At 34.2% G+C, this 23,943-nt stretch overlaps 2 protein-coding genes across 4 annotated transcripts; one reads left to right on the top strand and one right to left on the bottom strand.

Moving 5' to 3' along the window:
* The first annotated feature begins 12,312 nt into the window (after positions 1–12,312).
* Positions 12,313–13,347, top strand: LOC145952595 (uncharacterized). 2 transcript variants are annotated; one of them, XM_083065437.1, is made up of 2 exons: positions 12,313–12,394; positions 12,635–13,347. In XM_083065437.1, the coding sequence occupies exon 2, from the start codon at positions 12,681–12,683 to the stop codon at positions 13,047–13,049; it is 369 nt and encodes a 122-aa protein (XP_082921563.1). In that variant the 5' UTR covers positions 12,313–12,394; positions 12,635–12,680; the 3' UTR covers positions 13,050–13,347. The 2 variants fall into 2 exon arrangements, with proteins under 2 accessions (XP_082921563.1, XP_082921813.1); XM_083065687.1 differs by lacking the exon at positions 12,313–12,394 and adding an exon at positions 12,517–12,539.
* A 3,779-nt stretch (positions 13,348–17,126) lies between these two features.
* LOC109788002 (putative protein phosphatase 2C 42) lies at positions 17,127–22,641 on the bottom strand. Of its 2 annotated transcripts, XR_003802934.2 has the most exons (5): positions 22,092–22,641; positions 21,389–21,762; positions 18,163–18,399; positions 17,875–17,964; positions 17,541–17,675 (listed from the first exon to the last, which is right to left on the bottom strand). XR_003802934.2 is itself a non-coding variant. In XM_020346614.3 (4 exons), the coding sequence occupies exons 1-4, from the start codon at positions 22,390–22,392 to the stop codon at positions 17,463–17,465; spliced, it is 1,125 nt and encodes a 374-aa protein (XP_020202203.2). In that variant the 5' UTR covers positions 22,393–22,639; the 3' UTR covers positions 17,127–17,462. The 2 variants fall into 2 exon arrangements, 1 of the variants encoding a protein (XP_020202203.2); XM_020346614.3 differs by lacking the exon at positions 17,875–17,964 and having other exon boundaries at positions 17,127–17,675; positions 22,092–22,639.
* Between the last annotated feature and the right edge of the window lie 1,302 nt (positions 22,642–23,943).

Below are 23,943 nucleotides of genomic sequence, written 5' to 3'. Positions count from 1 at the left end.
CTTCTTTCTCAGCAGATGGAAGAGATAAGGAAACAGATGTCCAAACTTCAAGTAGGATCATCTTCACGCTCTCAACAAGTAATGAGATGTGATTTTTGTGCAGGTGATCATCCAAATGGGCAATGTTCTATATCTGAATCAGAACAGGAGGAGGAAGTTAATTATATGAACAATCCAGGAAGGCAAGGGAATTTCTCTGGTAACTATAATCAGAATCAAGGCTGGAGAAATAATCAAAATCAGTACTCTGGGTGGAAACAAGAAGCAGGACCATCACAAAGGCAGCCTCCACAAAAGCCATATCAAAATCAGTCTTCTTATCAGCCAGATAGGTTGTCAAAAATGGAGGATGCTCTTACACAATTTATGCAGGTTTCCACAACTAACCAGAAAAACACTGAAGCGTCTATCAGAAACCTGGAGGTTCAAGTGGGGCAGCTAGCCAAGCAATTGGCAGATCAACAAAGCAAAAATTTTTCAGCAAATACACAAGTCAATCCTAAAGAGCATTGTCAGTCAATTACAACTAGGAGAGGCACTGTGATAGGAAAAGGGATTGGTGATAATTTGAGAGACAATAATGGTGGAGAAGAAGAAAAAAAGAGTGGAGTTGAGTTAGAAAGTGAGAAAGGAGTGGAGTTGAAAAATGAGGCTGAAAAAATTGAAAAAAATAAAATAGAAAGTCAAAAAAATGAGAGTAGAGATGGAGAGGTGAAGGAGGAGAGTAAGAAGAAAGGGAAAGAAGTTGTTAGGCCTCCTCCTGTGAAGAATTTACCTTACCCACATGCTCCGTCAAAGAAAGACAAGGAACGACAATTTGCAAGGTTCCTTGATATAATCAAGCGGTTACAGATCAACATACCTTTTGCAGAGGCCTTGGAACAGATGCCATCTTATGCAAGGTTTATGAAAGAGCTTCTGACAAAAAAGAGGAAGTTGAGTGAAGATGGAACAGTGGAGCTAGAGGCAGGTTGCAGTGCTATAATTCAGAAGTCACTTCCACAAAAGTCTAGAGATCCAGGAAGTTTTACCTTGCCAGTCACTATTGGCAATGTTTCTGTGGGGAAGGCATTGTTGGACTTAGGAGCCAGTATCAATCTGATGCCTTTGTCTATGTTACAGAGGATAGGCCAAGTAGAGGTGAGACCTACCAGGATGACCCTGCAGCTGGCTGATAGATCCATTAAGTATCCTCATGGTATTGTTGAAGACCTCTTGGTGAAAGTTGATAAGTTTTGGTTCCCAGTTGATTTTGTTATCATGGATATGGAGGAAGATTCTGAAGTTCCTCTTATTTTAGGACGACCATTCATGAAGACAGCCAAGGTCATTATTGATGTTGATGATGGCAAACTCAAGGTTAGAGTTCAGGATGATGAAGTGAATTTTAATGTATTTGAAGCCATGAAACATCCAAGTGATAAGTCAGGCTGCTTCAGAGTGGATGTGATTGATGAGCTGTGTATGGAAGCTCAAAAGTCATTCTCAGTAGCTACACCATTAGAGAAAGCACTGGTTAATGCAGTCAGTGAAATCAATGAGGAGGATGAAAAAGAAATACAGAAGTGTTTGGAAGAGCTGGACAAAGCAAAGGAAATTTCTCCTAGTTCAACAAGTGTTCAAGATTTAAACAAGGAGGAAAAGTTTCAACCTCAGAAATTAGAGTTGAAGCAATTGCCAAGCCATCTCAAGTATGTCTTTCTTGAAGCAAATGGTGGCAAACCAGTTATAATCAATAGTTCCCTATCTGTTGAGGAGGAAAAGAAGCTAATTGAAGTTCTGAAGGCTAATGAAGGAGCTATCGGTTGGACGCTGTCAGATTTGAAAGGTATTAGCCCTTCATATTGTATGCACCGGATCCTGATGGAACAGGATTATAGGCCTGTAGCACAACCTCAAAGGCGCCTCAATCCAACAATGAAGGAGGTGGTCAGAAAAGAGGTGATTAAGTTGCTTGAAGCTGGCATGATTTACCCTATCTCCGATAGTGCATGGGTTAGTCCTGTTCAGGTGGTTCCTAAGAAGGGAGGTATGACGGTCGTGGTGAATGATAAGAATGAATTGATCCCTACACGGACAGTCACTGGTTGGCGGATGTGTATTGATTACCGGAAACTAAACCAGGCCACAAGGAAGGATCATTTCCCATTACCCTTCATGGACCAGATGTTAGAAAGGTTGGCAGGTAAAGCATACTACTGTTTTTTGGATGGTTATTCTGGTTATAATCAGATAGCAGTGGATCCGGTGGACCAAGAAAAGACAGCATTTACATGTCCTTTTGGTGTGTTTGCATATAGGAAAATGCCATTTGGATTATGTAACGCACCAGCCACATTTCAAAGGTGCATGTTGGCCATCTTTTCTGATCTTGTTGAGAAGTGTATTGAGATTTTCATGGATGATTTTTCTGTGTTTGGAGCATCATTTGATACATGTTTAGAGAATCTCAACACTGTACTGAGGCGGTGTGTTGAAACTCATTTGGTGCTTAATTGGGAGAAATGTCATTTTATGGTGACTGAGGGAATAGTGCTTGGCCACAAGATCTCTGAGAAAGGTATCGAGGTGGATCCAGCTAAAGTGGAAGTCATCTCTAAGCTTCCTCCACCAACAAATGTAAAAGGGATTCGAAGCTTTCTTGGACATGCTGGATTCTATAGGCGTTTCATCCAAGATTTCTCAAAGATCGCCAAACCGCTTAGCAATCTCCTTGTTAAAGATGTTAAATTTAATTTTGATGATCATTGCTTGGCTGCTTTCTCACTTTTGAAACAAAAACTGTGTTCGGCACCCATAATCACTAGTCCGGATTGGAATTTTGGTTTTGAATTAATGTGTGATGCGAGTGATTATGCAGTAGGTGCTGTACTAGGACAAAGGAAAAACAAAATTTTTCATGCCATACATTATGCGAGTAAAGTTTTGAATGAAACTCAAATGAATTATGCAACCACAGAAAAAGAATTACTTGCAATAGTGTATGCACTTGAAAAATTTCGTTCTTATTTGATTGGCTCAAAAATTACTGTGTTTACTGACCATGCAGCAATCAAGTATTTGTTAACTAAATCTGATTCCAAGCCAAGGTTAATAAGATGGATTTTATTGTTACAGGAATTTGATTTAGAGATAAAGGACAAGAAAGGCTGTGAAAACCAAATTGCAGACCACCTTTCCAGATTGGAAAATGATGAGGTGACCATACTTGAAAGTGCAATCCATGAAGAATTTCCAGATGAAAAATTATTCTTGGTGCAGGAACGACCTTGGTTTGCCGATATGGCAAATTTTAAAGCAGCCGGGGTCATTCCAGAAGATTTTAATTGGCAGCAGAGAAAGAAATTCTTCAAGGATTCCACTTACTATGTATGGGATGATCCTTATTTATTTAAGATTGGTGCTGATGGTTTGTTGAGAAGATGTGTTTCAGGTGCAGAGATCAGGGATATTTTGTGGCACTGCCACAATTCACCTTATGGAGGTCATTACAATGGAGATCGCACAGCAGCAAAGATTCTTCAGTCTGGATTTTACTGGCCTTCTATCTTTAAGGATTCTCATGAACACTGCAAGAATTGTGATAAGTGTCAGAGAACTGGAGGAATTTCCAGGAGACATGAATTACCATTGCAGAATATCCTTGAAGTTGAGGTTTTTGACTGCTGGGGAATTGACTTTGTAGGACCCCTTCCATCATCTTATTCCAATGAGTACATTCTGGTTGCTGTGGATTATGTTTCCAAGTGGGTGGAAGCTGTAGCAACTCAGAAAGCTGATGCACGAACGGTGATCAAGTTTTTGAAAAAGAACATCTTTACCAGATTTGGAACACCGAGAGTGCTCATAAGTGATGGTGGTTCTCATTTCTGCAACACACAGCTGAAGAAGTTGTTAGAGCACTATGGTGTGAGACACAAAGTAGCTACGCCTTACCATCCTCAGACAAATGGACAGGCAGAGGTTTCCAATAGGGAGTTGAAGAGGATCTTAGAAAAAACTGTAGCTAACTCAAGGAAAGACTGGGCTTTGAAATTAGATGATACATTGTGGGCTTACAGGACAGCATACAAGACTTCAATTGGACTCTCTCCGTTTCAGCTTGTTTATGGGAAGGCCTGTCATCTCCCAGTTGAGTTGGAGCATAAAGCCTATTGGGCTTTGAAAGCTTTAAATTTTAATTTGAAGGCCGCAGGTGAAAAGAGGAAGCTTCAGCTACATGAGCTCGAGGAAATAAGGTTGCAGGCCTATGAATCCTCCCGGATCTATAAGAGCAAGGTTAAGTCGTATCATGATAGGAAGATTGTTCAAAGAAATTTTCAACCCGGCCAACAGGTGTTGTTGTTCAATTCCAGGTTGAGATTGTTCCCTGGGAAGCTAAAGTCCAAATGGTCAGGACCTTTTGTGATCAAATCAGTTAAGCCATATGGGGCAGTAGAATTGGAAGAACCAAACTCTGGAAGATCTTGGATGGTGAATGGCCAAAGAATTAAGCCATACTTAGGTGGTGATATTGAGCAACTCACCAATGTCACTCATCTCATTGATCCATGACTTCAAGAAGTGTCAAGCTAATGACAATAAAGAAGCGCTTGCTGGGAGGCAACCCAGACGTTATGTTTTTAAAAGTGGTTTGATTATTTAGTATTGCATGTTTAATTTCATAAGTGTGATGTTTTAGGGAGTGAGTTTAGAATTTAATGCTTAAAATAAATTCAAGAATATTATGTTAGATTATACATTTTCTTTGATGATCAATGTGTGTTTGTTTTGATGGAGTAAAGGAAGAATATTAAGGAATTTGGGATCAAAACTGAGCTAGAATAAGAATTGTATAATTTCTGATCCAGGACTCAGTGGCTCAGCCCCTCTGAGTGGCTCAGCCCTTTGTATCAGTCAATAATCAGAGGAGTCCCTGGAGGTCAGGCGCTCAGCGCTTGAGAGGCGCTCAGCGCCTCATATGAGGAGGGGTTTCTGGAGGCAAGGCGCTCAGCGCCTGGAAGGCGCTCAGCGCCTGGAAGGCGCTCAGCGCCTGGAATGGTAAAAATCCCTGGAGCTCTCTGGAGCTCTCTGGAGCCAAATGGCTCAGCGGAATTAAGGCGCTCAGCGCCTGGGGTTAGTGATCTCTCTGGAGCCAAAGCGCTCAGCGCTTCCCAAGCGCTGAGCGGATGAGTTACGGGTTTGAGCCTTCATTTGAATTAAAAGCCTCAACTGCTCAAGGGTCACACATAACCCACTCAGCCCTTTCCTATTCTAAACGTTTGAAAGAGCCTTTCCCCCTCCCTTTTGCTATTTTTATTCTCACTTGCTCTCAAGTTCTTCTGATTCCTTAATCTTTTGTGTGCTTCCAAAATCATCATCTCAAATCCCAGGTATGCTCATATACATTCTTCTTTTGCACCAGCCCTTGGCTTTCATGGATGAATTTTTCTGTCATTGTTCTATGCTGACTAGGGTTTAACTTTTTCTGCTCTATTCTTTAAATTTTGTAATTCCATTGGGTTGCTCTTAATAATGTATGTTGGGGTTTCAAATTTTACATCAAAGTTCATAGACTGTGTTAGGGTTCCTGAGTTTCTGCAATCCATGTTAAAGGCTTAGGCTTGTAAATTCATTGTCATTTCATTTAAAGCCAAAATTATGTTTTGTGAGAAGGTTTTATTGCTTGTTGGGTTTTAAGTTCAAAAAAACTGAAAATTTTCAAGTTCTAGAGCAAGGCGCTCAGCGCTTCAAAAGCGCTGAGCGGATTGAGGCCAGAAACCCAGGCTTGTAAGAGGCGCTGAGCGGATCAGAGGCAGAGACTCATGCTGTTTTTATGATTGAATGAATTATTTGAAATTACCTAACACTTGTGAATTGCAGATGGGAAAACCTAAAACCACCCATGAGATCCCAGCCAGCAAGAAAAGGAAGGGGGCTGCTTCTTCAAATCCTCCTCCACATGATTCTGACACCGAGGAGCCTACCCATTCACCTGTGGCTTCAATCCGTTTGGACAGGAACAGATTCATGACCAAGTCCAAGCAGCAACGATATGCAGAATTGGAGCCTCGCCAAATAGTTGCTGAAAGACGGGTGGAATTGGAAGCTGGAGAATATATGGATTTTCAAAGAGAACTGACTCACAGGAAATGGAATAAACTGGCTACTCCTGAGAAGAAGTATAATGAAGAGATCATCAAGGAGTTTTATGCCAATGCTCTCCCACTCCAGAGGACTGATAAGAACAGAACCAGCTGGGTTAGAGGAGCCGTGGTCAGTTATTCTAGAGATGCCATTCAGCAATATTTGAGTACTCGTGATGTTATGGGAGGTGATGGCTTGGATGCCTTTGGTCGGTTGAAGAAGGCTCATGCTTTTAATGCTGACAAAATGGCCAAATTGTTGTGTCTGCCGGGCTGTACATATACAGTGGGAATCACAGGTAACCCTGTTTCATTCTTACGGAAGAACCTGACTACCATTGCACGTATCTGGCAAAATTTTTTATACTGCAATGTGTACTGCATCACCCACATATCTGATTTGAACATGCCCAGAGCCACACTTCTTTACTCCATTTTGCAAAAGACAGAGATAGATATAGCCACAGTTATTTCAGATGAAATACATAAGATTGTGCTATCCTCTTCTTCTTCAACAGGTGTTTCTAAACCCTTGGGTTTTCCAGGTTTAATTACTGGTTTATGTTTAGTTAATGGTTCTCGTCTGCCTGGAAATTTAAATAAATCTCTTAGACCTCCCATTAATGCTGCATATATTAAAATACATTGCACAAGTGAGCAGCATGGAGATGCTTCACAACCTAGACCTCCGAGGCATATGCCAGGATCTTCTTCCTCTCAAGTACCTGCTCAAGACTTCATGGCTGCACATTTTCATCACATAGAGCAGCAGAATCTGGCCAACCACTTAGCGTTGATGTCACTGAACACCAGCATGTATCATGCTCATCAGCAACAGTTTCATGGTGGCCCTCCTTTTCAATGGCCAGCCCCAGAAGCTTTTCAGCGGCACTTTTATTGGCCTGGGGACAGTCCTCACTTTGAGGGAGGAGAGGAGCAGCAGCAGCCAATACCAGAGGATGAGCAACAGCAAGAAGGTGGAGAGGGAGATGCAGAAGAAGAAGGAGATCATGATGACATTGTTGACATTTGAGGGTTCCTTTACAGTTTATTTTGTTTCATTTCTATTATTTTCAGTCTTTTACGGTTATTTTAAGTGTTTGGTTGTTACTTTGGTTTGATGATGTTTTATTTGACATTGACTTTTCTGTTGGACTTAACTATGATTGCGCGTTCATGTGGGTTGTCAGTTAAATCTTTTTGTATTTTCTAAAAAAAAAAAAAAAAAAAAAAAAAAAAAAAAGGGGCAATTTCATGATTCCAAGTTTTCAATGAACAATGTTTTCTAATCTGGAAGTTACATTGTTGCACAAGTGGTTACAATTTTGACTTTGATTGTGTGCTTCAAGTTTGTTCAAGTGAAGTTGAAATGATTCTAAAGTTGTTGATGTTAGGGCACTTAACCAAACCGTGTGAGTGAGTGAGCCAAACAGTTAAAATACAATCTTGGAGAGTCATCACTAATTCATGCGGTCAGTTTTGTTTGAGTCTCTCATTAGTTACAGTTATGCTATGCATGAAATTTCTAAGGCAGTTGTTTAATTTAACCAGTAAAAAAAAAAAAAAAAAAAAAAGCCAACCCATGAATCCTTGAACATAAAATCTGACCTTAAACAGAACCCCTAAGCTCAAAATGGAAAACCATGATTGTCCTTAGCCTTGTTGGTAAGAGACATTTTTATGAAACAAGTGGGTTTGAACCAAGTTGGGGGTAGTTTGCATGGAGAGATCATGTGGTTGAAGCTGGATTGTATATCTCTATTACAGTGTATTATTATGTATATCTCTAAAAAAAAAAAAAAAAAAAAAAAAAAAAAAAAATTTGAGTTAATTTTGTAATCAAGGTTCCGTGTTATCATTCCATTAATTTGTGCAATATTTCAAAAGAGAAGGAACCAGTAAGTCATTCAAAGAGGGATGAGGTATAAAGAATCAAGAGAATTCAAGCTAGAGCAAGGATTTGATTAACCATATGAGTGAGAATGTCTCTTGTCAAACAGGCTTTCAGATCAGATTCCCAAAGAAAAACCAAATCTCTGATAGCCAGGCCATGTTACAACCCTCTTAAGTCCTTAGTAATTCATGCTTAGTCTTAACAATAGACTTGTGAGAGACAGGTAACAAATCAGACTTAGCTTGTTTGGTGCATGAAAGGAGAGAAACACTCATCTGCACAATATACTAAGAGAGTTATACACTAGTGAGGAAATTTGAGTGCTCTTGGCTGAAAACAATGGAAGATGATTGGATATTTTCCTTGAGTGTGCTTGAGGTTCACAATGTTTGTCAACAATTGAGTATCAATTGTTGTAGCAATCACTCACTGGATTTTGAAAAATAAGTTCATTGTATTCTGTGAAATCATGAAAAATGTATTGATATACTTGTTGGGTGAAACTTTTGTATTCACTGGAAAGATGAGTCAGTCATATTATTCTCAACGAAGATTGTTGTTTGAGGACAAACAAATTTCTAAGTTGGGGGTAGTTTGATAAGTGTCTAATTAGCTTAATTTAACATTCATTTGAGACACTTATCTAATAGTTTTTGTGTTGTTATTAATGTTATTTTGATTTATATAGGCATGGAATCAAAGAGATACTCTTGATCAATGTTAGCACATAGAATAGGAAGCCTTTAATCTAATTTTGTGCTTATTTTGTAGGAGTTGAAACCTGGAGAAAAATGGCTCAGCCATTCTGAGGCGCTCAGCGGAATAAGAACAGAGAGTTTCTACAATGAAGGCGCTCAGCGGATCATATCCGCTCAGCGAATTGGTCCCTGGAAGAAAAGGAATGCTCTCTGCCTCCAATCCGCTCAGCCGTTCCAATCCGCTCAGCGGATTTCATCCAGAAATGTGAAGGTGCTCTCTGCCTCCAATCCGCTCAGCGGATACAAGGCGCTCAGCGGATGTGCATCCAGAAACAAATGATACTCTCTGCCACCAATTCGCTCAGCCATCACCATCCGCTCAGCGGATTGGTCCCAGTATGTTTACTGCCTCCAAGGCGCTGAGCGGATTTAAGGCGCTCAGCGCCTAGTTTCCTTCATGGTGAAGAATTCAGGTTTCTTCATGGTGAAGAACTCTCAATCCGCTCAGCCGTTTCAAGGCGCTGAGCGGATTCATATCTCTCTTGCTTACTCTGTTTTCATATATAAGGAAAGAAAGAGAGAGAAAAGGTAGGGAGACACGAAAGGAAGAAAAGAAATAGAGTACTCTGGAGCTCGTGGGAACGCGAATCTTCAAAGGATCTTCTTCTTCTACCTCTCAACTTGTAACTTGGTGATTTCTTGTAATATGGAGAGCTAATCTCTAAGTTTGGGATTGATGTAGTCATCAAACTCCTATGTATTTCTCTTTGATTCATATATATATGTGATCTATTACCCTTTGTTAGTGATTTGTATTCCATTCTTAATGCTTAGATAAACTGATCACTTATCTTTGATTTTGGATTTAGAATTTAGTTGGAAAACATTTTCTGGATCTAGACTTGAATCAAATCACCTATTATTTTTAAGAGCCAGGGATGGTCTTGATCTTAATAGTTGTAACAAGTTCTGATTCGTAATGCGGAATATTGAACTAAATGAAGTGAGGAATCATTCATTGAGTTGAATATCCCAGAATTTCTTATGCCAAGGGATTGGGTTTGAATGAAAATAGAGAATGCAATAACAATGAGTAATGGAAATTTTAGAAAGAATCAATAGGAATACATAGGAGGGAGATTGATGAAATCAAATCCCAACTGTTTCTTATATCTGTTTTCTTTAAATCAAATTACTCTTTAGTTTCTTGAAGTTGGAAAATCATATATCTCAAATTTGAATATGTGTAACTATTCCAGTTTTAAATTTCTAAGCATCAACTAATATAATAGAAATCTAAGTTATCTCACAAGTCCCTGAGGTTCGACAACCTTTTATTTTTACTACGGAGACTTGGGTGCGCTTGCCTATTTAAAATCTTAACAGTTAGAAATTGCCCCCTTTATGGGTTAATTAATACATTTTGGTCATGTCAGAAGTGCACAGATGATATAGCAATTTTTAAGGCATATATATATAAAAGTACATTTTGATGATTTCAATCGCTCACTGTATTAAAACCGTAATTTGTGGTTTTGGCTAGCCACACCCTCACAAATGGCATCTCTGAGCCAATACCAAAACAAACAAATGTTGATTTTATCAATGATGACTCTAGTACTTATATTTTGTTTCATAGTGCCTATAATTCGGGCTATAAATATAAGATTACATTATATGTTTTATTAGATTTTGTACAGTGAAAAAGCTAATTGGTTCGTGTTGATTTTATAGGTTAACACAATCGGTTCTAGAAACAAGTAATTAAGGAATAAATAGTATACTACTTAAAACACGGTTACCTTGAATAATGTAATGTTAGAGATAGTGAATAATATTTTTTTTTTACACCAGAGTAAATAATAATTTTAGTGATCCATTCATCAAACATTTCCAGTTTATAAAACAGTTGAAATCACGTGTTAAACCACTACAACAAAATAAATTTTTAGTAATATTTAATATAATTTTTAGTGGTAATAAAAATTGTTACAAAATCTTTTAACGACATTTTTACAATAGTCATTGTATGCAGTATCGCTAAAATATTTAACAGCAATTATTATGAATGCTGGTAAAAATCTTTATAATGGTCGAAAAAATATATCATTTTATATCATTTTTTGTGACATTTTTTACTTTCTACTCGATGTGGGGGACTTGTAAGATGAGGATTGTCTTTTACTTATATATTTTTTAATTGTCTTATCTCCTAATTAATTATTTTATCAATAATTGATATGATATTTGAATTTTTTCCAATACACCCCCTCAAGTTTAGGGACTATTGAGTTTGATAATGGTGAGTTAGAATAGTAAGTTATATGTTTAACTTAACTCTACAAAATAAACTTGTAAGGTGAGTGTTATCATCCATTTATATATTCTTTAATTATCTTATTTCTAGTCAATGTGGGACTTAAGTTTTTCCAAATAAATAATTACCACTAATAATAAATTTTGGTGTGATATAAATATATTTTTAGTGATAATTATATATTAATCATTAATATTTTTATTAAATAATAAAATAAAAGTAATTAATTTATTGTACTAAATAATTGTCAATAATAATCAATGTTGTTGTAGTGCACAAACTATATCATGTATCGATTTGAAGAAGAAAAATTATAAACTTTATTATATATTTTGTATATAGATTCTGCAAGTAGCCGTTAAAGAATATAAAAGGTAGCCGTGTCATCACTCGTACCCGAAGATATATATTCCAACTTTGTTTATCATCCCAAAGTCAAGAATATCCTGTGTAATATGGAATTTGGATATGAACAAAACATAATGGCCAAATCCATGGCTAAATCAGATGCTTTTATGGCAACCAGTCAAAATTTACATCTTCCAAAGAGAGACTTTTGTAAATGTAATTTGTATAGTTCTATTTGGGGGGAAAAATATAGGTCTTTATATGACTCTTGCTTGAATATCATTGCGAAATGGACAAAACATTGATGAAGGATCCAGACAACATTTCTTTTGGCTGATTTCATCTTAATAGAAATCTTATCCAGAATCCAAAATATGAAGGTTATAACACATGCAAGTAGATTTTACCCATCCCATCATTCTTTTGGCTCCATAGACAATCCTCTTTCAGATTACAAATTACCCATTGATATATATATATGTTGACTGCATGCATGGTTAAGATGTTATTATGTTTTCGTGGTTTACGTGGTAATTTAATTACATCAGGTTACAATATCATACGTTAGTAGCATGTTCGTTTAGCAACAACCAATTTTTCCACCCAAAATTTCATAAACCTTGTTACCATTGTTCGTAAAAATTGGCAGTCAACTAGTCACAGTATCTGGAACAATTAAAATATAGCAAATTGTCTCCCATTATTAAATCACGAAGCGAGAATTTAGCCTTTAATGATTGAATAATTGAACATGAATCAGGAAATTGCTTTACTTACCGATCATAATAATAATAATTTCAATTTTGGTGGCCTTACCAAATGATAAAATTGGCAGCACATCATGAATATTAATTAGTGGCAACCCCACTCAAATTCTTTGCCATCTATAGTGCTACGTTTGAGATTACTCTAGCTCATTCCAACAGTACTGTCACACATTTAATCGCTTCTATAAATTGCCATATTTTGCAGCACAATAGTCGTATCTCTCAAACATTTAGAATATAACTTGGTAGTATACATGTCTAAATAATTATATTGTCATTACTTCTTTATGTTCGAAATTTAATTTAGTCTTGTTAACACACTTCACACGGCTCACTACGTGAAGCTTTTATATGAACTATAACCTTAAGGATACCATAATTAAGAAACAAGTATTGTTAAAGATACATATAACTCTCATGCAGCTAGCTAATTATATACCTTCAATATTCATGATTTTTACTTATTAAGTTATTCCTTTTTACAGGTTTTTGCAAATTGTCAAGCATTATCTTCCTTCACCAAAGACAAGCATGAGGACGTTACTACTTGCAATCTTCTTTGCCTTCATTTTAATGATGACCATGCTGCATGCTGGTGCAATCAAAGAGGAACATGAGCAAAAAACAAAGGCAAAACGCTATCTACTTGGCGAAAGTTCTCTAGGTCGAAAGGGCATTGGAAGCGACACAAATGACCAGTCCATGAAGGGTACTTCTGCAAGTGCAAATACTAACCCTGCTGATTCTGGCAATAATAACAAATTAGGCAATAAGTATGGTGACAACGATAAGGATGGTGATAATACGAACGATGGTTATCAGAAATATGGCAACGGTTCAGGACCATCCCTTAATAGCCACCACTATTTCCATATTCGCACGCCACCCATACACGGCTAGCACTAGCTACTGTGTAAGTGGGAGACGAAGCTTTGTGCATGGTGTTAGCTTCTACTGAGCGCACCGGTTAAATAAAGTGCAATAACTAGCATGTTTCTATGTGTGTAAGTGTGCATGTTAGTTTTTCACCAAGATTATTAAACCTATCAGTCTCTCCATGTGTTTTTTTACTACATGAATTAGCATATGTCCCTAACAACTAGGGCAACTTCATGTATGTGTGTTTTTCTCTTTTTGGTTGATTTTCTAGGTAAACAAGACTAATTAAGTAATATATACCGGAAAATAAGCTAGCTTAGTTCTATAGTCTCATCTTTTCTTTAATTTACATGCGTGTGTGCACCCAAATATATATATATATATATATATATATATATATATATATATATATATATATATATATATATATAAATTTATTTTGATGTTCAAAAATCGCTACCGATTATGAAGCTCTATAATATTAATTACGGGTGATGAGACTCTGAACTCAACCAACTCAAGCCAATTTGATATAGGTAGGTTGCTATAAGAATCAAACTTGATTGTTATGAAAGGAGTAAATAATTCAGATAGTTGAGCAGATATGTAAGTTGTTGATAAAACTAGAGTTTATACAACTCAATCCCTTGATATAAATACATGTATTTTTTTATTATTTTTAGAAATTACACATTAAGCTTGTTATTCTACTCAATTGTTAGGACTCAAACTTGGAAATTGAATTCAAAAAACTAGTCATTATCTTATAGAACCTTATAGTTTAAGTACATATGCTATCATTGTTATGATCTTTTTTAAAAGTCAACATCTATTATAATTTATTAATATTTCGTACATTAATATGGGTTATTGATTATCTATAAATAGTCTTTTTTATAGCCTTACCCTTAATAGAAGCTCTAATTAATAAGACTTAAGCATAAAATGACAATTCAATTAAAAAAATTAGTCTATTAAGTTGAAAAGTCTCATAACTTAAATTAATACTAAATTAAACATTTTTTTTTCATTTAATGTGAGATTTATAATATTATCAACTCTTTGAGAGTTAATATTAGTAGCGACAATCACTCTATCAAAATTGAGTTGATGGTAATCATTTTCTTAACTATTGCAATCATCAAGTTGAACTCTTAACATAATTGTTGGGCAAGTATACATTTTATTTGCTAATATTTATAATTATGGATAATTTAGTCATCCTTGTGTATATGTACATGCAAGACTAAGGAAAAAAATAACCTTAAACTTAATATCCTTGAAGTTGATCCTAATTCACATATAAGATCTTGAATTTAGCATCCAATATCATATACATACTATAATTTCTCTTATTACATGCGACTTTTCCTGCAAATTTTTCATAAAAATTTGTAGGAAACGTTGTTCCTGCAAATTTTTCTGCAAAATTTTATTTGCAGGTAATACCTTCGTGGATAATATATTTTTGCGACTTTTAAAATTCGCAGGAAATTTTCCTGCAAAATTTCTTGGAAAAAAAATTCACAGAAAAGTTTCCTGCAAAAAAAATTGCAGGAGATTTTCCTGCAAAAAAAATTCGCAGGAAACTTTCCTGCGAATTTTTTCGCAAGAAATTCTGCAGGAATATTTTTTACGAAAAAAATTAAAAAAAAATTACTATAAATTCTATATTTTAAGAATTCATAATCTTTTATTTTCATGCCTCATACATAATCTTTTAAATTCTAAGATTGTAGATTATAAACCTAACACTCAACCATACAATTCAACTTGTAAGGTAAGTGTTACTCCAACTTATATACTCTTTAATTGTTTTATTTTCAATCGATGTGGGACTTGAAAATTTTTTAAAATATTAAACTTATGAATTTAAATATATATTTTTATTTTTCCTGCGAATTAAAATTTGCAGGAAAATCCGCAGGAAAAGTTACCTGCAAAATTTTTCTACCATTTAGTAAACATTACTTGCGAATTTATTTTTGCAAGAAAATCTGCAAGAAACAAAATAAAATTCTTACAATATTTTTTGCAAATTTTTACCATGGAATTTTTTTACATGATTATTAAAATTGTAACAAAATTTGTAAAAAATATCTGTAAATTATTTTTTGCAGGAAAATTCGCAAAAAATTTCTGCGAATATTTTTTTGCAGGAAAATTCGCACAACAATTTCTGCAAATATTTTTTTACAGAAAAATTCGCAAAAACTTTCTACGAATATTTTTTTACAAGAAAATTTGCAAAAAAATAACACTTTTCTAGTAGTGATATTAATACCTTGAATTAGGGACTATAATATGACAACGTGTGTCAAATTCACAAATCAAACCAAAGAATTGATCACATTTTAGGAATTATCTTTTCGTTTTGTTAATTCAAATATTTAAGTGACAATACAATTGTCACATTCGAAAACTAAAATAAAAATTTACTCAACATTAATATTTCAAACTCTAATTTTGTCTTTCGTATTAGATGTAGTAACATCCAATTATATGTTGAATGCATATTGCATAAAAAAAATTAGTACAAAAAATTTTGTACAAATAAAATTCGATAAATGATTTTTATGGACAAATTAAGGGAGGAATACCATTCATAGTGGGATAGGAGTGAAATTTGATTTCCCACAATAAAATAACTTCTTAAAGAATTTGCACTCTATCACATTTGACTTTTTTGTATCAAGATATTTTTCTAAGTAAATGATCAATCAATTATCTAAAATTTGAGTCTAATTTAATTTTATAAAATCAATTGGTAAGGTATGAGTTACCATTATGTATATACACTATTTTGATTGGATATAACTCTTCTAAAGGAAAGAGATTTTACTTTAAAAACTAAAGTACAATAATAATTGTTGATTAAAAAACTCTACTATGAATAATTTAATTAATTTTAAATTTTATTATATATGTATTTGATTTTATCATGATTATTAATTGATATTTTAATCAACAATTATAAGTACATTTTATCTTCTAAAGTACACTCCTTTACTTTAAAAAAGTTAAATCCGTTTGATTACATTTTCAATTAAATCTAATTTTCATTTTACTTTACCATTTAAATAAAATTAAATCTTTTAAATTCATTTTTAAAATATTATTTCTATTTTTTTTTTTACATCGAGTCGTTTAAAATTAATTTTAGCAAAATATAAAATGAAGAGACCTGGTACCGATTGATGTATTAATAATAATATGTTAGATCTATAGATGTCATTTTCAATTATGTTTTATTATTTAAAATAAGTACTTAAGTTAATTTAGAGGTGATTTTACAATGTGCTCATAACTATTGCATCATTATTACATTATTAATTATGATGTCCAATACTCAATGCCATTTTTCCCTTAAATTTCCACGTTTATATATAAATATATATATATATATTAATTAATTATTCACACGAGAGAATATTACTTTAGCCAAATAAGATTATAGATAAAAAAAAAAACCTTAAAATATTTAATACAGCTACGTACCATCCACACATTCAATGGTATTTGACTGCTTGTTATCACTGTTACATTATTCTATTCTTATTAACACCAGTTTTTCATAACTTCAATATTTCATTTTTTATTAAAAAAAATCATGTTTAACTATGTTATTAAATGCCCATCTAAACAGCTTTACCACATAAAGATATAGATTATTATTCATCAAACAGGATCTGTTTATCTGAAATTTTAAAATAATTTATAACTACATTTAGTCTTACGTTCAACATACTTATAAAAATGACAAACCTTCTAAATTCGTTATTTTTCAACCGATTACAAATTAACTAAAATATATAAATTGTCTTTTCTAAAAAGCATTTTTTTTCATACAAGTTAAAATTTTCAAAAGGAAAATGCTTCAACTTCACAGTTCTCTAAATTAATCATTGACCATTGTAGACACTAAACCAAACTCCAACGCGTCATAAACCTCATTAATCATTCAATAGTCCATAAATTTCATACTACACGATAATATGTTAATCTTGAAACTTGAAAGAGACAATTCAATCATTTGCCTCATTACATTAGGATGCTTCATTATATACGAAAACTACTATATAACTTCTGATCAAATAATTGAATTCAATCAATCAACATGCTGATTGGGATTATCTGCGAACACAACTTTGCTCGTCCACGAAATTTACACGGAGATTAGATCCAGCATGGCGAGTTGCTAATCAAAAGTTACTTTTTGATTTTTTTTTTTTTTTTACTTTTCATTTTCATGGATAAATTTCTAACAAGTGTTACAAGTTCGAGCGTCATCAATAATTGTCTGGGTATCAGTGTAACCATACGTGCCAGCACTATGAATGGTATATTCAAGCAACGTGCCAATGGTGTATTTTCTGGTATTGGCAGAGTTGCCAGAACACCCGTATAAGAGAAGCATGTTTACAATCACAAGAGTCAGTGATCGAGAGCACTTCGAATTGTGAGTGGCGGATTTAGAACTGCGCCTCTGGATATAAGGTCGTGGTTTAAGAATAAAACAATGACAGTTATATCATCGTGAAAATGGCGACGAACCTTCTTGTCAATCTTATAAAGGTCTGAATATCGCATTTCACGTTTTCTGGCTGCTTCGTGTAGGGCAGCCTTCACCAGTCTCTTGGCACTACCCTGCGTTGACACAATTTACTATGGATTCAAGACAGGCACGAGAATGCAATGACAGTGAAAGGGAAAAAAAAAAACAGAACAGAACAAAAAATCAACAACCAGCTGATAAAATAAAATCACACCCTCAATTTCCTCTGTTCTTGAAAAATAAAATGCAAATTCCAAACTATGAAATAGTATTTCTAAAATTACAGCTTACATATGGTTGTCAAGTATTCCCCATCATACCCTGTGAGAAATTGACTTGTCACGCCTATGATACTGGTAATTACACATACTATTCCATTCGCTGTAATGTCACAATAGTAGTCGTTGCACTCATCAGATATTATGGACAACGCTAGATGAAATCATTGGGTTTAATAAAGTTCAAAACGAAAGCAATCTGTAGTCTTATTAAGGAAGGAAAGAAACCACGAACCAAGTGATGTCCAGTACACAACTAGTAAGTACTATTAAAAAAATAAAAGGTAGAAAAGAACCTTACCGCTCGTGGACTGCTGTGAACAATTTCCACTGCTTGATCATTACTAAGGTGCTCCCATAAACCATCTGATGCAAATATAAGGAAGGAATCATTTGGTTGGAGAGGATGAGAAATAATAGTTGGATTAGCAGACAAGAAAGGCATGTTCATTGGTTCAGGAAGTCTGAATTTTGCATTAATGGGTTCCCGGTTAAACTGCGCATGTTTCATATATACGTCACCTATAGATCTAGAAACCTGCAGCAAATATCATGGAATTGGTGATATATATAATATTGCCATTAATTCAAGAGTGGAAAGTAAAGCTGAAAATAAGATAACGGTTCCAGGAGTTACTTGGAAAACATGAGCCATTAACTTTATAAATTGAATAAAAATAAAGCAGCAGAAGATTGAATTCGAAAGCATATATACAGATTGTGATTACTGAAAATAAGCTATAATGCAAATGGTTTCTTTACACGGAATTCATACTTGAAAACTAAGTTAACCAACAAGCAAGCTTAATAGATATCAACAAAAGAAAAACAGCAAATTGAGTAAAAGCATAAACTTTTGAATTAAAAAAGTTTAGTTTTGTAAAGCACCAGTTACTTTACATTAGTAAATCAACATAAAAAAACTCATTTCAAGTCCCTGCACCCACCTTATCTTTGTTTTCATATCACAATTACCATTATAATAATAATTTTTCTGATAAAAAATTGTCTTTCACATTTTATTTAATCTTTTTAAAACTTAAAATACACAATGAGGATAACTAACCCCCTCAAGAAAACTAGGGGTCGTAGAAATTGTTTCGAACAAACCTCTGACCTATTAGAGAAGAGAAACTTCCTTTCCTTTTGCAATCATTTCCCCAAAATGGTTGAAAAGATTGATTAGGAAATAAACAAGACCTATGATGCTATACTTGGTACATATGCACAAAATCACATTGTATGCATGTCTAGCCATGTGAACTTGCAAGTTGTAAATAGATGTCAAAGTAAGCCAATCTGACTCACCATGAATTGGTGCTTTCAACGTGTCAACCCAACCTCACTCACTTTTTGGCGAGCTAGGAAAACCCCAATCCAGCTTGACCCACCATGGGTTGGATTGGTGGGATACGTAAGTTGGTTCACCAATTTTTTTAAAAATTAAAAAACAAAAAATAATTACATGTTCCTGTTTTTGATAAATAAAATAGTTCAAAATATCAATCAAAATTTCAAAATGACAACTACAACATAAGCATATATTTTTATTATTATTTTAATCTTAGTGGGTTAAACAATTCAACCCGACTCACTTTTGTTCAAACCTGTTTGGCTCACAGCTTAAATGAGCCAGGTTGGAATTCAGCCAAAATCCGTACAATTTTTTTTCTAACCCAACCCAGCTCGGACTTGTGGAGAGCCAAGTTGACCCATTGGATTGGGCTCACTTTGGTACCTCTAGTTGCAAAACCACAGTGGCATAAAGCTCCTACAATCTAGTTCCATATAATAGAACTAACCACTAAGATTGAGTTGGGTAATGCAATGTTTTAAAGCATGATATAATTAAGATAATTTTGAGAGAATGATTGGCAAGCACTGATCAAAGCATAACATAACATAGGCACTGTGAGCATTGTACATTTTATGAACTAATGTTTATTTGCAAACACATCCTGAGTCGTCAGAATAAGAATAGAAACAAAAAGAAATTTTCTTGGTGGGTTGTTTCATATAATATACTATTATTCTACCACATCATAATTAGTTCTTAGGGCATATTAGGCACTGAAGGAAGTATAATTATAATAAGCTGTCCCACTGTTTTGTTTTTTATCTGAGAAATTTAATTTATCATTCAAATCAAGATTGCAAGCTCTATCTTTCTGAACTTTAACAATGAAATGATTGCCAGTAAACCTATAAAGCATAGATGTTTCAAGGAAGGAGCCACATATGTATCAGACTTAACAAGATAAATGCCTACACACTATATTTTGCTGTGTTTCTTAATGCATAGCTGTATTATGTCCTGTGTACTTAATCAAAGCACAAAAACAGTAGATTTATATTGAAAGTATATAACTCTGAAATCTGAAACACAGCAAGAAAATCATGTTTTATTCACGTAGGTGGTCTAAATTTTTCACTTCTAAACACATGGAGATGATGCTCAATGATCTATATAGCAATTCTATATTGTTTAAAAAAAAAAGATCAAGCAATAGCAGTTTATCTGTTATTGCATTGCCCTACAGCCGCTTGGATAGTTGGATCTAAAGTAGTTTACTTAGTGGTTCGAGCCATTGGGAAATCCTGGGAGTAATCTCTCAACTTAGAGCTACTCCATTCAAGTTTCAAGGAATTATGTATAACTAATTAAGAAAAAAGAAAAACTTTAAGCTATCTGCTAGCTATTATGGTTTGTATTTAGATTTACCATAAAATAATGATCATATCTTTAAAAATTCTTCTCAGACCTCACATCTCACATGGCAGGATTCCTTTTCTGGCCTACTTTAGGTGTTTGGCCAAAGGAACTGTTAGCATGCTAACACATATACAGAGGGTTTAACAAGTTTTATTGTCTAGATCTCCTTGATTGTCTTTTATATGTTTCTTTCTTATTCCTTGTTTTACGAGGATATCTTATCTGTGGCTTTTCTTCATAATGGTTCCTTCTTCCCCATTCATCTTTTACAAGACAAAGGATATTTCTACTTTCAGCAGGGGAGAAAAGCAGTACCAATATGGAATGGAATTATTTGATGAATTTAATTAGAGTACAATGACAATATAAAGGATTTTTACACAATCATCCAATCATAGATTGCCATGTATGGTAAAAATTTAAGATTGTTTGACTTTTGCAATGATTACTTTAAAAGACATTTCTAGGGTGATTTCTAATTGATAGATAGTGTAAAAATCTTTACGATGACAATAGATGAAAATTAATCTCTTGTCTAATAAAACTTTGAACATTGTCATCAAGCTTCACTAACTATACTTCCCAAGTCTGTCTCTGCTTCTATTACATGGTGCTGTATCCCACAAATGGCTTAGCAAGTTAATATGATTAGACAAAGGTTCAGTTGTGCCAACACTATTTTCCTATCATCGAAACTCGATACACAAGTTCCTTCTGCACAGAACTTCAAGAAGAAACCACAGCAGACAATTCAAGCAATAAATAATTGGCACATAAGGAGGGTTTTCAAGAGGACGCAAGTATATAAAATTACCTGAATAATGCCCTTTACTCTCCACACCCCATGTTTGAGAACAACAATCTGGGGGTCATCCGGGTGTAATTCCTTAAGCTCCCGCCTAACAGCCTCAATATTCGCATTGTGCTCCGTCGACAGCTGAATCGCAGCCACCCCACCGGTGTTGCCAACTCTCCTACCTAACACGGCACGGGAATCTCCGAGATTCGCTACAAAGAGCGTCTGCCGACAAATAACTCCAACCAAACAACACGTCCCGGTAGTGGCAATCTGCGGCCGAGTGCTCCACAGCTCAGAAACAAGCGCCGTGAACCCTTCCTCAGTCCGCTGGAACGCCTGTTGAATGTCCTCAGCCGTCACAACACTGCGTGACTCAGCCAACAATACCGCTGCAGCACAAACACACAGACAAATACCAACTCTAAGACAACGACGACAACAACAACCACAACAATATAACAAGCTGACAAGCGCTCCTAAACACTAAACACTAAACACAACCATTGATAATAATTATTATTATTATAAAATATGAAAGAGTCCGATAGAGACGCATGTTGAAACTGTTGATGGTTCCTGTGAAAAGCGCAACTACTTTTAGGCGGAAAAGGAAAAATCACGAAAAGCGAAGATACGAAAATCAGTGGTAACTAAAAGCAGTTGGAAGTCACGATCGGGAATTGGAGTATATAAAAGGAAAGAGAGTGAGGGATTGAACCTTGGAGATTACGGAACAAGTTATCGCAAACGTAGCGGGAGCAATCGGGGCCGCCGTGGCCGTCGTAGACGCCGAGGAAGGTGCCGAAGGTGCCGGAGTGGATCTGGCACTGGTCCTCGAGGACCTGGTTGGCCTGGACGACGGCCATGGAGAAATCGCCGGCGGAGAGTTTTCCGATGTCGCGGAAGCAGAGGAGGCCGTCTTTGCATTCTCGTCCGGCATTGGCGGCGGAGGCGTCGTCAGCGGCGAGCCCGAACGGCTTCCAACAGTGCGCGATAAGACTCATGAATGGCTGGTGCATCCAACATCTCTCAGAAACCCTAACCCTAGGCCCCCAGCGCCGGAACCTTTCCCAATGGGGGCGCCACGAGGAATCTGAAAAGAGAGAGGGTGCGCAGGATAATGAGCGGGGGTGCGCAGGTTAGCGCGGGTGGAAAGCGCGTGTTCGGTGGTAGAGGAACAGGAATGGGCTCCTTCCTTCCTTCTCCCCCTTCTTGCTATCTATGCTTCCGTGCTTTTCTTTTCCATCTCTTTTTTATTTTTCATTTTTTCATCAACTTTTTTTCCGCTTTCCTCTTCCATATTCTTTTTAATAATCTCTCTTTTTATGTCTATTTCATTTTTTTAATAAATAAAGTTTTTTTTCTTCTCACCAAATCGATTTTTATAATATTAAAATAATACTTTTTTTCATTATTCTATACTCAATTTAAAAATTAAACATCTATTTTAATCAAAAAACTAATCAACTTTTATTATCTATTTTCCTTGAAATAATATATTTCTTATCAAATTTTTTCTTCAAATTTGTTCCCTATTTTCTTAAATTTTTCAGCAATTTTATACTATATTTTTCTGAGTTTTAGAGAATATTGTCATCCTACTAAAAAAACAATATTCTCATATGTAAGATGTTTATTAGGAATAAAAAATTTCATCTTAAAAATCATTATTATAATGAATAATTAAAATTTATTTAGTTAATTATAAATATATTTTTTTAAGATATTTATGAATATTACTTAAAAGTTAAGAATTTTTATTATATTATTTAAATGAAGAAAAATAATGTAACACTTTTATCGCTTAACTTGAAAATGTTAATTTCTTACTATTTCATTAATATTAGAGTTTATTTTTGTTTATATTTTTATCAATCAATATTGATGTATAATTTATCAATATTTTATTTTTTAATTATTAAATATTTAAAATTATTTTTAAATTTTTAAATATTATTTATTGTTAATTTTTTTAAATTATTAAATTTAACAAATGTTTACTTTAATAAAATTTAGTATTGAAATGTCAATTTTTTAAAACATATATCAAAAATATATTTTGACGATTGTTTCGATTAATGAATATGATAAGTTTAAACATGTTTAAATTTAGTAGTATGAATGGAAAAATATAAATGTATAGAAAATTATTTGTAGATAAATGTTAATTAAGAGAATATAAAATCAAAATCAATTGTTTATTAAATGATTGAAAAATTTATTAATTTTATTTTCTTTATTCAAATCTTGTTATTTATGTTATTTTTTTATTAATTGTATTTTTTAAAAAAAGTTCATATTATGTTTTCAAACCTAAAAAATTCTTTTAAATATCATAAATTAATAAATTCATTAAAATTTATATGGCAAAATCTTGATGAAATTATATATATATATATATATATATATATATATATATATTCAAAAATTAAGATAAATAAGTTAATTTTGATATATAAAAATATTTAATATTTTTATTTTTATTTTCTTCTGTAGTCATGAAAATAAAATGTTCAATCAAAGCCGTCTCGCAATTATTTTGAATTTATGATCTAGCGTGTAGTTTATTT

This window comes from Cajanus cajan, chromosome 1 (genome assembly GCF_000230855.2).
Source record: "Cajanus cajan strain Asha chromosome 1, NIPB_CcT2T_4, whole genome shotgun sequence".
Taxonomy (NCBI): Eukaryota; Viridiplantae; Streptophyta; class Magnoliopsida; order Fabales; family Fabaceae; genus Cajanus; species Cajanus cajan.
This window is presented reverse-complemented; position numbering and strand designations above follow the sequence as displayed.

Bases quoted from the DNA above. Each gene is read 5' to 3' on its own strand.
- LOC145952595 (XM_083065437.1), top strand. From the start codon at position 12,681: ATGAGGACGTTACTACTTGCAATCTTCTTTGCCTTCATTTTAATGATG.
- LOC109788002 (XM_020346614.3), bottom strand. From the start codon at position 22,392: ATGCACCAGCCATTCATGAGTCTTATCGCGCACTGTTGGAAGCCGTTC. The intron at 21,763-22,091 runs GTTCAATCCCTC...TTTGTGCTGCAG, and splicing joins CTTGTTCCGTAATCTCCAAG to CGGTATTGTTGGCTGAGTCA. The intron at 18,400-21,388 runs GTAATTTTATAT...TATTTGCTGCAG, and splicing joins GAGTAAAGGGCATTATTCAG to GTTTCTAGATCTATAGGTGA.